At 52.0% G+C, this 13,088-nt stretch overlaps 1 protein-coding gene across 2 annotated transcripts in view; it reads left to right on the forward strand.

The window, feature by feature from the left end:
- The window catches only part of SUFU (SUFU negative regulator of hedgehog signaling), a 98,813-nt gene extending 91,842 nt beyond the window's left edge, over window positions 1–6,971 (forward strand). For both annotated transcript variants that reach the window (XM_053668449.1, XM_037159364.2), the window contains exons 11-12: window positions 1,314–1,382; window positions 3,821–6,971. In XM_053668449.1, the coding sequence (XP_053524424.1) occupies window positions 1,314–1,382; window positions 3,821–3,910 (159 nt within the window). In that variant the 3' untranslated portion in view covers window positions 3,911–6,971. The remainder of the gene's footprint in view (window positions 1–1,313; window positions 1,383–3,820) is intronic.
- The last annotated feature ends 6,117 nt before the right edge of the window (window positions 6,972–13,088 follow it).

Here is a 13,088-nt window from a genome sequence, read left to right on the forward strand (position 1 = left end):
TCTGCCATCTCACGTCATCTCACAAGCTGACCACATTCTCAGTGGTGAAACTTCTGTTCTTCTCAGAGGGTACAGCTCCCAGGGGAAACCTGCTGGGTATTTTCTCAAGTTCTTGATCCTCCTCCTTCTCATAGGGGCTTTCCCTCCAAGGAGCCCTCCAGCGGGGTCTTTACCCATTGTGGTTGTTCCTCTGTGCCCCGCCCAGGGCATTCGGAGTTCATTGGAAGAGGCAAAACAGAGGCAGGTAGAGGCACCACTTGGGGGTGTGGAAGGGTCTGGTGCAGAGGCCAGGAGGCCCCGTGGACTAGCACAGGGAGGAGGGCGCGGAGGGAGGGGGCAGAGAAAGGGGTCAGCTTGGGAAGAAGAAAGACGTCCTCAGCCCGGGCCTGGTGGGTGCAGGCCTGGGTGAGCTTGGCCGGGTTCTGCAGAGGACCGTCTGGGAAAACGGCCCATCAGGTTGAGGAAGGCCTGAGTGCGTGCCCTGGGACACTCCCACGGTCTGTGAAACTTCTTCGGGGGACGAGGGTGTTGGTTGTGCCAGTAAAGTAGTGGGGCCAGGTGACAAGGCATCAGACTGGAGCAGCAAAGCGGGACAGCCAGAGGCGACCTGGAGAAGAGGTTTCTAAAAGGAAGTTTCGAAGAACTCAGTGGCTGAATGGGGCCGGCAGGACGGGTTGGGGGCTTCTGGCCTGAGAGAACGTGGATACTGCAGATGGAAATGGCAGCTGAGAGTCCCTTTCGCACAGGTAAAATGAAAGATGGGTGCACAGTCCCCAAATTCTGCGGCACAGACATCTCCGTTGTACCTTCCGGGGCATTTCCAGAGTCTAGACAGGGCTTGTATTCCAAATCCAAACAGATTCTTTTTGTCCTACCGAGTGAGGCCGAGGGGAAACATGTGACCTGGTTGGGCAAGAAGGATGTTGGCAGCTGCTCTTCTCTGCCCCTCAGCTTTTGTTTCCCTCCAACACACTGAAACATGCAGGAGGCCCGAACGGCCAAAATGGTATTTTCCCACCCGTTTCCATAGCTCTTCTGAGACCAGCACTGCTGTCCCTCCAGGTGTCCCCACCTTGCTTCCCCCTTGTCCTCTGATGTCCTTCCTTCTCTACCCTCGTTCCTCTGAGGGTGCAGGCCGGTGGGCAGTGGGGACCAAGTGACAGTCAAGACAGGCCTCGAGCACTGCTGTCTGTTCCTGGAACAGACCACCCCGGGCTCGTGTCTCCTCGTGGCCAGAAGAAGGTCCATAGCTTGACAAAAAGACCATATATTTAAAAAATGAAATAAAGACCTGCCTTGTGCTTTCTTCCCAGATTCTGTTGACCGAAGAGTTTGTAGAGAAAATGTTGGAGGACTTAGAAGATTTGACTTCTCCGGAGGAAGTAAGTCTGTGGGGCGCTCCCTGGCAGAGGGTTCGGTCTCCAGGAGCGTGTGTGCATGTGCGTCTGTCTGTCGCTCTCATTCTGTCCCTCCCGCCCTTCTTTCTCTCCCAAGTGCAGGGGTGTTAAAGGGTTTTATTTCTCTCTGTCTCCCCACCACCCCCAGCCCTCATAAGGACACCCAGCAAACTGAATTGCCGGCTCCTGAGAACCTCATTGAAGAGGCAGCCAGGGCCTTCAGGCTAGTACGAGTTCTCCCCAGCCCCTGCTGTTCCCTGGCAGATTCTGAACAGAAAGCTCGTGCCTGCTGCCAGAGAACATTCCACTGGGGAGTTCTGGTGGGCAGCAAGGGACTCCTGCTCTCGCCCTAGGCCACCCAGGAGCCGCTCTCCTAACTCCCTTCTCTAGCCTTACGCTCTGCCCTCTTGCTCTGCTCTTCCAACCCTAACCCAGAGCCTGAGGAGCTGGCAGGCCAGGTGGGGGCTGTGCTTTCCTTGGCTTCTCTTCTGGGGTGCAGGACTTGAGCCCATAATCCCCTTTGTTTTTCTTCCTTATTCCCGGCATCCTCATTTGTGGGGACTTACCTCATCCTGGAAAGTCCCTTCCCCTCCCCTGGCCTCCTACTAAGCAGCAGCCCAGTGGCATCTGAGTCTTCCTGGCCTTGACGGCCCTCAGGTTAGTGGAACATTAGCAAGCTGGCCTCCAGCCTCTGGAGAGTTGTCTGGGCCCTCCCCTGCCTGTGGCAGAGACAGGCTCTTCCCTCGCCCTTTCTGCCAGGAAGTGTGTTTAAGGGAGAGCTACTTCACTTCCAGGGGCCAAGCTTTCATGCCAGTGAGAGGCCGGCCAGGGATGGAGGTCCCAGCTGCCGGGGCTCCTAGGGCCACATCAGACAGTGCACAGTGGCTTCCAGGCCCATGAAGTGGAGGAGAGCACACAGGGCAGGACTGCCCTGTCCATGTCTCCAGGTGGACAGGAACTTCTCAGAGCCTTAGGTCACCCCAAATAAGATAGTATCTTGTCTATCCTCTGGGATACAGCTTGATAAATTAACTCATTTATACATTCAAAAGTCACCAAGTACCCAGTCTGTGCCAGCCAATCAACCCCCACAGGCCACTGGTCCCTGAGGCCCAGCTCCCATTCAGTCACACCAGAGCCAGCTGCCCAGAAGCGCTTCCGGAGAGGCCATGTAGCCCTGGGGTGGCTTTGTGCCAGGCTGCTGCTTTGAGCTTGGGTGTTGAGGGGTTGAGAGGGGGACAGTCCAGGCAGGAGGGACAGGAGCCAGGGGAAGCTTAGGAAAGTAGGTCACTAAAAATGACTTTTTTTTCTTTCCTGTCCGGAGGCTGTCCCCACACCCTGCCCCACTCTCCACTTTAGTCCTGGCTTGGACAGTCCCCCATCAGAGGGAGGGAGAGGGAGGCAGCCAGGAGGTATCAGGCCTGTTCACTTCCAGCCCCAGCTTTAGGCAGGCCAAGGGCCTGTTCTTCCCTCCTGTCCAGTCTGGCCGGACTTCTCGCCTAGTCCCAGTACAGTGGGAGTCATGAAAGGCGGTCCTGTTTCCAAGTCATGTACATCTGTTGAACACCAGCTCTGTGCCGGACCGCATTCAGAGTCCCAGACTACAGAGGGAGTAATACATGTCCGCCTTTCCCCCTTACACCCACCAGAAGCTCTAGAAGCAACACTGTAAGCAAATTCTTGATTCCTGGGTGAGGCAGGAAGACCTTGGACTCTCTTTGGCCACCCCTGGGACCACTTTCAGGCTGGTAACCCCAGGAAGCAGATGAGAATGAAAGAAGGGCAGTGGGGCGGAGGGTGCATTATTCCTAAGGATGCACCAGACCTCAGAAATCACCTCCTGCCAAACTCATCCTGTCTTCTGCTCCCTCTGAGGCTCAGTCAGGGCCTCCTTCCCTTGGGCCGTTTGGCAAAGGCTGCAAAGGGCAGGGTCCAGGGTCCTTCTGCACGAGCCTTCAAAAGAGAAGCCAGGGCAAGGATAGATCTGCAGTTTTAGACCTCAAGCCATTTCTCTGTAGCATCTGTACCCTCCCCCTGCCCCCCATTTTCCAGCCCAAGGGCCTCAGGGAACAGATTCCTTACATGCTTGTGGCCAGAGGCAGAACCAAGGAAGTGAGCTGGAGAGAGGTCAGCACAGTCAAGAAAGAGTTAGAAAACATGCCTCCTCCAACCCCTAGTTAATTATTGGCCTGGGGCAGGGTGGGGGGACTGAGGGGGAGACAGGGTCATAACTCCAGGAGCTTGACTCCAGCTACCCACCTGGGTCTCACATTTGAGATTAAAGCCAATCAACCAGTGGCCTTTCTGACCCAGCGCCCAGGGATGGGCCTGGGCGGGGGTCCTGGCCACTCTCTAGAAATCTGCAAAGGAGACAGTGGGTTCAGCTAACGTGCACTCTGGCTTTGTGCTTGCTCCCTCTGCAGTTCAAACTCCCCAAAGAGTACAGCTGGCCCGAAAAGAAGCTGAAAGTCTCCATCCTACCTGACGTGGTATTCGACAGTCCGCTGCACTAGCCTGGGCTGGGCCCTACAGGGGCCAGAGGAGAGCTCAGCTGCTCCCCAGTGACTTCCGGTTGAACAGCTGTGTAAGAGAGAGTCCCACCAAGAAAAGGAAGGACAAGTGTGAGGATGGCTGAGCAGCCACGCACCTACAGCCCAGCGGGATGCTGGGCACGGGCAGCTGACCCCCACCTCACCTGCACCGCCCACTGGGCACTGAGCGGGCAGATGTAAATCTTCACACTTTCTGCTGCTGCCACAAGTTCTGGTTTGAGAAGTGACTCTGGACCTTTGATGTGCCCCTAGGTTTCAGGCCTCCTTCTCACCTACCCCAGGCCACGCAGCCCAGCGGGAAGGAGGTGGAGTGGCCCTGTTGGTTCAGTGCCCAGCTCAACTCTGGGAAGCCTTGTGTAGTCAGTTCCTCTCACCACGGAACAAGTCCTCTGATCGTGTTTGGGTTGCTGCCTCTGTTTTATTTTGTAGAAACCAATGGTATTTTATTGCTCTACAGAGATGTCCAGAAGCTGTGTATATATGTTTTTTAAACAGGACTTTATTCCCATGAACTTTTGCATTCTGTCAGACAGGGGCCTGGGGCTCTGTGCCCCTGAGCCGCCACCAGAGAAGGTGCCGGTGTTCGCCTGCCAGCCCCGGGCCCAGAGGAGCCAGCTGCAGAGAGGGGCTTTTTTCCCCAGCTTGGCCTGCTGGGACCTGGGGCAGAGGAGAGCTGCGGTGCTCCCCCGTGTGGCCCTGAGCCCAGTTCAGCTGGGGCCAAGCAGGGACGCTGCTGGTTCCCAAGTGGACTGGGCCCACAAAGTTCAGGGACCATCAGGGTCTCAGAGACTTGGTGGCCTCAGCCTCATCTCCCGGGCCTTTCCCACCCAACCATGCTTGCCTGGGACAGGGTGAGGCCCAGCAGCTCACAGTCATCCCCACCGTCACTCGGGGCTGGGCCTCCAGCTCTTCGACCACTCCTGTCCCATTCCCTCGTCCCCTGGGCCTCCCAGCCTCCAGGCTGCAGGACTCTGGCTTATTAAAAACCAAAAAATTAACCTCTCAACACGTCTACAACTTTGATTTTGCAAACACCACACTCTGCTGCTTCCCCCCCCCCCCCCCCACCCGTCCTCCCTGTATCCATTCATTTCTCATCTCTCATTCCCCAGTCTGGTCCTGTCCCCTGTCCTGCATCTGGGCCTCTCATGGTCCTTGGTCCCTTGCCCCAAAACCGCAGTTCTCATGGTCTTCTTCCCAGAAGCCCACCTATATCTGGCCTTTGGTTTTAGGGCTCCTCTTGGGGTATCTCCCCTTTCTGCCCCAGAATCAGTAAGCCCCTTTTCATACCCTCTTTACCCCCTATTTCAAGATCACCCTTCAGGCCTGTCCAAAGCAAAGCCATTTTGTCTGTCAGGGACCATGATCCGCCCCATCTGTGCTGCCACACATGCGGACACCACCAGGAGTGCCGCAGCCGCAGGACCCCTCCGAGGAGAGGTCCAGCCAAAGAGTTGCCTCCAGGGGTCATGAAGGCTGTGACCAGCTCTCCAGGGAACAGTGGTTGGACTTCCAAGGGACCTGGGTCTTTCTCTGCACACACCCTCAGGGCCACGTGGTTAACTCCCTCAGACTCGGAGCTGCAAGGCCGAGCAGCCTGGAGTACCCGGAGCAACGGGCTTCAGGCTCCCAGCAGCCACGGTGGGGCCCTCTGGACCTGACGTTGGCAGCAGCTGTGCCTTGTCCAAGAACTTCTCAAAAGATGTTTCCTGGCCTTTGCCCACCACAGCATCCCTGTCTCTGAAACTCTTGGCTTCTGATATTTCATGGCCAGAGAGGCGCCATCAGCTTTGCTCCATTCCTTGCCACCCTGACCTACCTCTCCACCAATTCTTTCTTTCTGGGGCCCTACCTCTACCTTCCTGGTTTGGTGGCGCAGAGGGAATCTTCCTAACTAAGATTTGTCGTCAGTCAGTGAGCTCCTAATGCTGAACCTGTGAAGTCTGAGATCCCCTTCCTGCTCCACTATGTAAGGAACCTCCGAGGTCATGCTGGGGCCAGGCCACCATTTCCTCTCCCTGCAGTACATAGGCTGTGGTGCAGTGGCTAAACACTGCTGTCCCTGACCAGGCCTCCTTTCCCTTGTCCAGCGGTGCCTTCTTCCTAGGGGTTATTCTGGGAAGGGGTCTCCATTGAGTTGGCTGGTGAAGGGGAACAAACAAGGCCGACCACATCCTGTGCCCAGCACAGCACCTGAACACATGGTGGGTGCTCACTAAATGTGTCCCTTCTTTCCCTCCCTGCAGTCCTTTGGGAGCCCTGACTTCATAGTGAGTGGGGAAGTAAGATGCTTCCCTCCCTTATCTGCCTCTTCCACAGGCTTCCTTGAGGTTTGCCAGGTCCTGCCTCTCCCTCTGGGTCCCTGGTGCTAGGAAGAGGTTCCATGACATTGTCTGCCTGCTGCATCAGGCAGACTCCCATGGCCCCTCCTGCAGTGTGGGCTGCAGGAGAACGCAAACCCAGCTGCCACTGGCCCGGGGTGGAGATGCTCACGCAAGGCCTCAGGTCTGGCCAGGGAGCTGGTACTTCTTCCTGCCCTTCTCTTCCTCTTCCAAAAGCCAGGCTTCAGGGCAGGAACTGGGAAGCCATGGGGAGTCTAAAAGGGCTAGAGCGTTTTAAAAAAATGAACACAGGGTCTTGGGACTGGGTTTTAAGGTTGAGTGGAGAGCAGGAGAAAAACCTGAACGTTGGTGCCCCTGTGGGGCCGACCAGTGAAGAAATCCCTTGACTATTTTTGTATCTGGTTGTCTTTCCTCTCTGGCTTCCAGGTCCTCTGTGCCAGGTGAGGTTCCTGGGTCGCTGTAGAGAGAGCCCTCCTTTTGTGCAAGTATGCAAATGATGCAATGAGCAGGCTTTTGTAAAAAAATTTTATTAGTTTCTAATGTCAGTGGCGACTCAGTTCCTAGGGGCTGCAGCCAGCCAGGAACTTTTGTAAGGATTTTGGATGACTTACTTAGATGTCGTTTCTTTCTTGCCCCCTCTTCCTCTGTGTAACCTCGGTGCATTAAACATATTTGCAGAAGCCCCGGGTCTTGTGCTCCTTTCTGGCTGGAAGTAGGGGAGTGGGAAGCCTGGGCCCAGGCAGAGAGGGTGGATTGGACTTGGCCATTTGGAAGAAGCTGGGGTGGGGAAAGGTCCTGAAGACTGTTCTGGGGAGTGGAGGGGGTGCCAAGGAACAGGATCATGCAGCTGGTGACATTTCAGTTGTGCAAAAATGACTGCAGGGACAGCCTCTCTTTCACTTGGTTTTGAACTCCTCCAAGGTCAAGGGGGTAGGAGCATGGAACACAGTCTGGAAAGATGAATGGGTGGGTAAAGAACCTTCATTTTTCTTCTACCTTCCTCTCACAAAAACACAACAACAACAACAACAAAAAACAACTCTTTCCCCTTGGGAAGATGGGCCTTCCTCACCTCTAGTTTTGAGTCCCATTCCCACTTCCAGCTTGGGCAGGGAGAAGGCTGCTCCCCTCCTCACTGAGCTTCAAAGTTCATCCTCTGAATCCAGAGCCTGAGGGCAGGATGGAGAAGCTGCCTCAGCACCGGCACGACCACTGGGCGCCACTGAGGCTGGCCCACCCTTCCTATCAACTTCTCTGGGCCCTGTCTGGGCTAGGAGGTGGGTGGCTCCTCCTTCCCTGGATTGCCCAACTCCTCTCTCCCAGAGCATCATGCAGAGAACCAGAGTTCAGTACCCACGGGGGAGACAGACACAGACAGGCGAGAGGGGGCTTGCAGTGAGACAGGGGTCCTGGAACCTGCGGGCTGCTCTGGGGCCCCACGCATTCTCTCCCTTCCTGCTCGGGTCTGAGTGTCTGTCCCAGGGAGTAGCAGGCAGGGCCTTCCTTCCTGGTCCTCGGGTGGTTTGGAGCTGTAGTACCCGGGGCCTCTGCTGGGGCAGCTGGCTGAGGTCCTGGAGGCATCACAAGAATTACAAGAGGGGAGGAGGAAGGGTGTCAGCCCTGTGAAGGGACTATTTGCTCCCTTCCCTGACTTCTGTGAGAACTAGCTGTATCTGGGGACCTTACCCAGGAGGAAGTCAGCACGCCTCCTTGGCCTGTGACCTCCTACTGGGCTGTGCCTGGCGTCTGGAGCAGTGGAGCAGGTCCTGTCTGGGGCCCTCAGTCCTTGTGGCAGTCAAGGCAAGGGAACTGGGAGGGTCTGGAGCCAGGCTAAAAATCCCCAAAGGCCTTCCCCTTTCTCCTTCCAGCAGGTGTGGGGCAGTCGGGGGTGGGCAGAGATGCTTATCCATTCTTCCTCATCTAACTAGGGTAGAAGGACCCAGGGTCAGGGTGAGGCTCTTGCTCCAAGGATTACAGAAGAACAAGATCCTGTGCTTGGGTGATTCCGGGAGACAGGACCAGGCTGGGGTTGTTTCTGGAAAAAGAAGGGTTCCTGCGAGTGGGAGGTTTAAAGGAGCCCTGATGGGGATGGGTGGGGTGGGGGGCACAGGCTTCAGGGCCAGGGCCTGGGGAGCCTGAGAGATATGCCAGATGCCTGACCAGAGGAGGATGCGTGCTGAAAGTGACTCAACCCAGCCTGACACAGAGACAGCTGCGGGCTGCAGAGGGGGAGCAGGTGGGGAGGCCGGGGTGGGGTAAGGGGAGTGATTTGCCGGGCAGCAGATGTGTCCCAAGGCTGCAGGAGAAGGTAAGGAAGTGGTCAGGGAGGGGCAACTATATCTAGGTCCCTTCTATGGAGGCAGGAGGGGACTGACCTAGTCCCTCCTCTCCTCCTTGGTGCCAGGAAGTTTTGGGGAGAGAGCGAAGGGCAGGATGGAGGAGAGAGCAAGATGATGCAGGTGGGTGTCTGGGTTGTGTGGCATAGCTCTGTGAGTACCGTGAGGGGCAGAGAAGACTTTGAGAGGGCTGATGAGAGTAGTGGCCTTATTGGGGCCAGAGAAGTGAGGGAAGCAAACCCCACCCCACCCGGTCTCCATTCCTTTGTTTTTCCAGTTTCACTCCCTGCCAGCCCATACCCCTCTCAGTACTGAGAACCCTGAAAGGAAGGAGAATGGACCGTCTAGGTCACAACCTTTATAAGACAGAGGAAGGCCACCTATGCATTGATGAGTCTATGCAATACCACTGTGGGAAGGGTAAGAGCTAGAAGGTATGTTCACTCACTTGTTCTTTCAACGAACGTATAATAAGCCCTCTGCTATATGCTGGGAGGCTGGACGCAGTTCTGGCTGGGAGGAGCTCATAGTGCAGTGAGAGAAAACAGACAAGGAACAACTACAAGGAAGAGGCATTAAAAAGGAGGCAGTAAGCTGCTTTTTCTCACACCCCAGCCTCACCAATTATTGTCAGTGTGACCAAGACAGGCTAACTAACTTGCGCCTCAGTTTCTTCATCTGCAAATGGATACTTGCTTCATAGAGTTTCTGCAAGGATTATATGAGATAATGCTCACAAGATGCCTAGCGCATAGTAGTTGCTCAATTAGTATAACCCTTTATTAAAGGGCTATGCTAGAATACACACACAGAAAAAGCCTCCCAAGCCAATCAAGGGAGATTTTAAAAAGTCTTCCCCAAAGATATGACATTTAAATCAAAATCTGAAGGATGCTTAAGGGTGAACTGAACAAAAGAATAGGGGCTTGCCCTGGCTGGCGTGGCTCAGTGGATTGAGTGCTGGCCTGTGAACCAAAAGGTCATGAGTTTGATTCCCAGTCAGGGCACATGCCTGGACTACAGGCCAGGTCCCCAGTTGGGAGTAAGGGAGAGGCAACTAATTGATATTTCTCTCACACATTGATGTTTCTCTCCCTCTCTTTCTCCCCTGCTTCACCTCTCTGTAAAAATACATAAATAAAATCTTTAAAAAAAAAGAGTAGTGGCTTTATTTTCAAAAGCTCTCCAGGCAGGTAGAGCAGGGGCAAAAGCCCCAAAGCTCTTCTTGAGACATATACAGTTTATTAGGCATCAAGCTTTCATTTTAGAACCGCCCTCTGCCTGCTGGATGGAGAACATTTTGGAAATGAGATTGGAGGCAAGATGACCAGTCAAGCCTGGATTAGGGTAGAAGTGGTTGGGTCAACAAATATTTATTGAGCACTTACTGTGTGCTAGGTCCCATTCGAGGCACCAGGGATACAACCTAAAGAAAGCCTCTCCTTTCACAGGTCTTATAGCTTAGTGATGGGAGATGGGTAACATTTTTTTAAAAGTAGACTGCATAGTACATGAAGACATATGCTGTGGAGGAAAAACAAAGCAGAGAAGATGGTGTTGGGGGAGGAGTGCGACTTTAAATACAGAGGTTAGGGAAGGCCTTACTGCTTAGGTGACATTTGAACGAAGACTCTCAGTGACAGAAAGAAGTGTGCAGTAGGGGTGTCTGGGGGAAGGATGTTTCAGGCACAGCAAAGAGCAATTACAGGGACAACAAGTGTATTTGAGGAGCAACAGGGAAGTCGGCGTGGCTGGAACAGAATAAGAGACAGGGGATGATAGGAGATTACTTATACAGGGTCCAGATTGTACAGGGCCTTGCAGGTAATTCTGAAACTTTGATTTTTATGTTGGTTGAAGTGGGAAGCCATTGGAAGGTTTTGAGCAGAGAATTGATATAACCTAATTTATATTTTAAAAGAATTCCTCTGACTTCTCTGTTGAGAACTGACTCCAGGAGGTAAGGGCAGAAGCAGCAAAAGCAGTCCGGACCTACTGAAACACTCCAGGTAAGAGACTGTAATAAAGTACAGTAAAAGAGGTGCTAAGGAGTAGTCTAGATGTGCTGAAAGGTTGACTAGCTATGGGATGTTTGCTGAGAAGCAGAAGACCTCAGCAAGAACAGATTTAGGGGGAGCAGAAATTAGTACAATTTTAGACATGTTGAGTTTGCACTGTACATTGTGCCTAGAGGTGAAGGTGTTAAGTGAGGAACCAGTACACAAGTAACTTATCGGAGAGCTATTTAAGAGTAGGACCTATAGCACCTGAAGACTGACTAAATGGATAAGAGGTGAGAGGAAGATGTCACAGTTGCCTCCCTAATCCTTAGTTTAGTAACTAAGTGTTTGACATGTCCACCCACTGAAACGGGGATCATAGTGGAGAGGGAACAGGCTGGAATGTGAAAAGGATAAAGAGTTTAGTTTCCAATACATTGAATTCAAGGGGCCTGTGCGACATCCGAGTGGAGCACATAGTTGGTGGCTACGTGGATCTGCAAGTAGGAGGGTGAGGATCTGGGCTGGAGATACTACTGCCTAAGGAGTCATCTGTATATATACAGTAACAAAGCCTTAGGGGTAAACGACAGGCCCCAGGGAACAGGTATAGATTACTAAGAGAAGAAAATGAAGGATGGGATTCTGAGAACCACTGGCATTTATGAGGTAGAAATTAGAGAGGTCTGTGGTCAGAAAGATAGAACCAGAAGAGTGTGATGTCTTGTAAGTCAAGAGGAACAGTCAAAGATGGTTTACTATCCTGGGGGTCGGTCATTGGTGAGGAGGCCACAAAAGGATCCTCTGCTCCAAGCTCAACCTTGTTGTTTCTTTGCACCATCTTTAGGGTATGGAATTAAGGACTAAGGCTTGACAACCATTTTCTCCTTGTTCATTCAGATACGCACGCAGTCATTCATTTTTCATTTGTTCAGCATGTGAGGGGATGCAAAGTGCTAAAGACACAGGGTCTGTCCTTGAAGGGTCCACATGATCTCCTCCATCAGGAAAGAGGAGAAGGTGGCTCTGAAGCAGGGAGACCCTCTGCTTTTACAGAAGGGTCAGCACCCCTGCCCCGGGTCATGCTAAACTAGATCTGAATTTGTGCCAGTGAGCACATAGTCACTCTGGTGACTCTGAAATCTATAATCCAGCACAGCCCTCCCCACTGGGTCTGTATGGACTGTTGTCTCTTCAATATTTCCACTGGATAATATGAGCCAATCAAACTTAGAACTACTAAAAATCTCCCTGCCCAAGCCTACCTAACCCTCTTTTATTCTCTCTTAGGTAAATGGCACCACCACTGAGCTTCTTTAAACATTTTTTGGGGAATACACCATATATATATATATATATATATATATATATATATATATATATATATATATACATACATACATACATACATACATATATGTGTATTCCATGTATTCACATACATATACACATATAGTATATCTAGGGAAAGGTTATATATACATATATGTGATGTATGTGTATATATATACATATATATGGGTATGTGTGTGTGTCCATGGGGAAAGTTCAGAAGGATATACTATATACAGTGATAAGCACATCTTGACCACATTCCTACCCCATTACTATTACCTATTGATTCCTCTCCATCCCACATCTAATCCTTACCTAATCCTGTTGGCTCTACTTCCAAAATATGTCCCAAATCTGACAGCTTTTCACAACCAGCTTCAAGTCCAAACTCCTTACTATGACCTATACAGAAGGCCCTGTGTGTTCTAGCTCCTACCTGTCTTTTCCAACACACAGTCTTCATTCTGCCCTGCGACCTGCCTAATCTATTGTTTTTGCATTTGTTTTTCCTCCGACTAAAGCACGCTTCCCCCATGTTGTCTGTCACTTGCCTGACTCCTTTTGAACATGAAGCCTTCAGTTCAAATGTCACTTTTTTTGGAAAGCACTGTGTGAGCCCCTATCACAGAATATTACATATGTAGCAGTTATCCTACATTTTTAATTTAAAAAAAATTTATACATGTTCTCCGAGGAAACCCCTAGGCCTAGAAAAATGCCTTTGCACATAAAGCCTTTTGTTAAATATTTGGTGACTGACCAACCGACCTCTGATAATTATTAAGTTCTTTAAGCCTCTGTTTTTTAAAACATTAAAGAGATAATAGTTCCTATTTTGCTTGGTAGTTTTAAGCGTCAGAAATGGGGGGAGGTAAAGTTCGGAGGACATAGGAAAATTGCCCCACAGTGAACATTTGTAGTTCCCTGCTCAGTTCCATTAGGCAGCTGAGCTAACAACCCTCTGCCTCTCAGGCAAAAAGAGCTAAGGGTGAATTAAGCCCAGGAAGAGGTGGCCCCACTATACCGGGGCATCGTCGCCCTTTTAAGAAGCGCGGCAAGCCCATCCCAATGTTTAATGTACCCAAGTTAGTACAAGTCACGTGACAATCTTTGGTTGCCCCGCCCT

Source organism: Artibeus jamaicensis, unplaced genomic scaffold (assembly GCF_021234435.1).
Source record: "Artibeus jamaicensis isolate MK-2021 breed Jamaican fruit bat unplaced genomic scaffold, CSHL_Jam_final contig_490, whole genome shotgun sequence".
NCBI classification, from domain to species: Eukaryota; Metazoa; Chordata; class Mammalia; order Chiroptera; family Phyllostomidae; genus Artibeus; species Artibeus jamaicensis.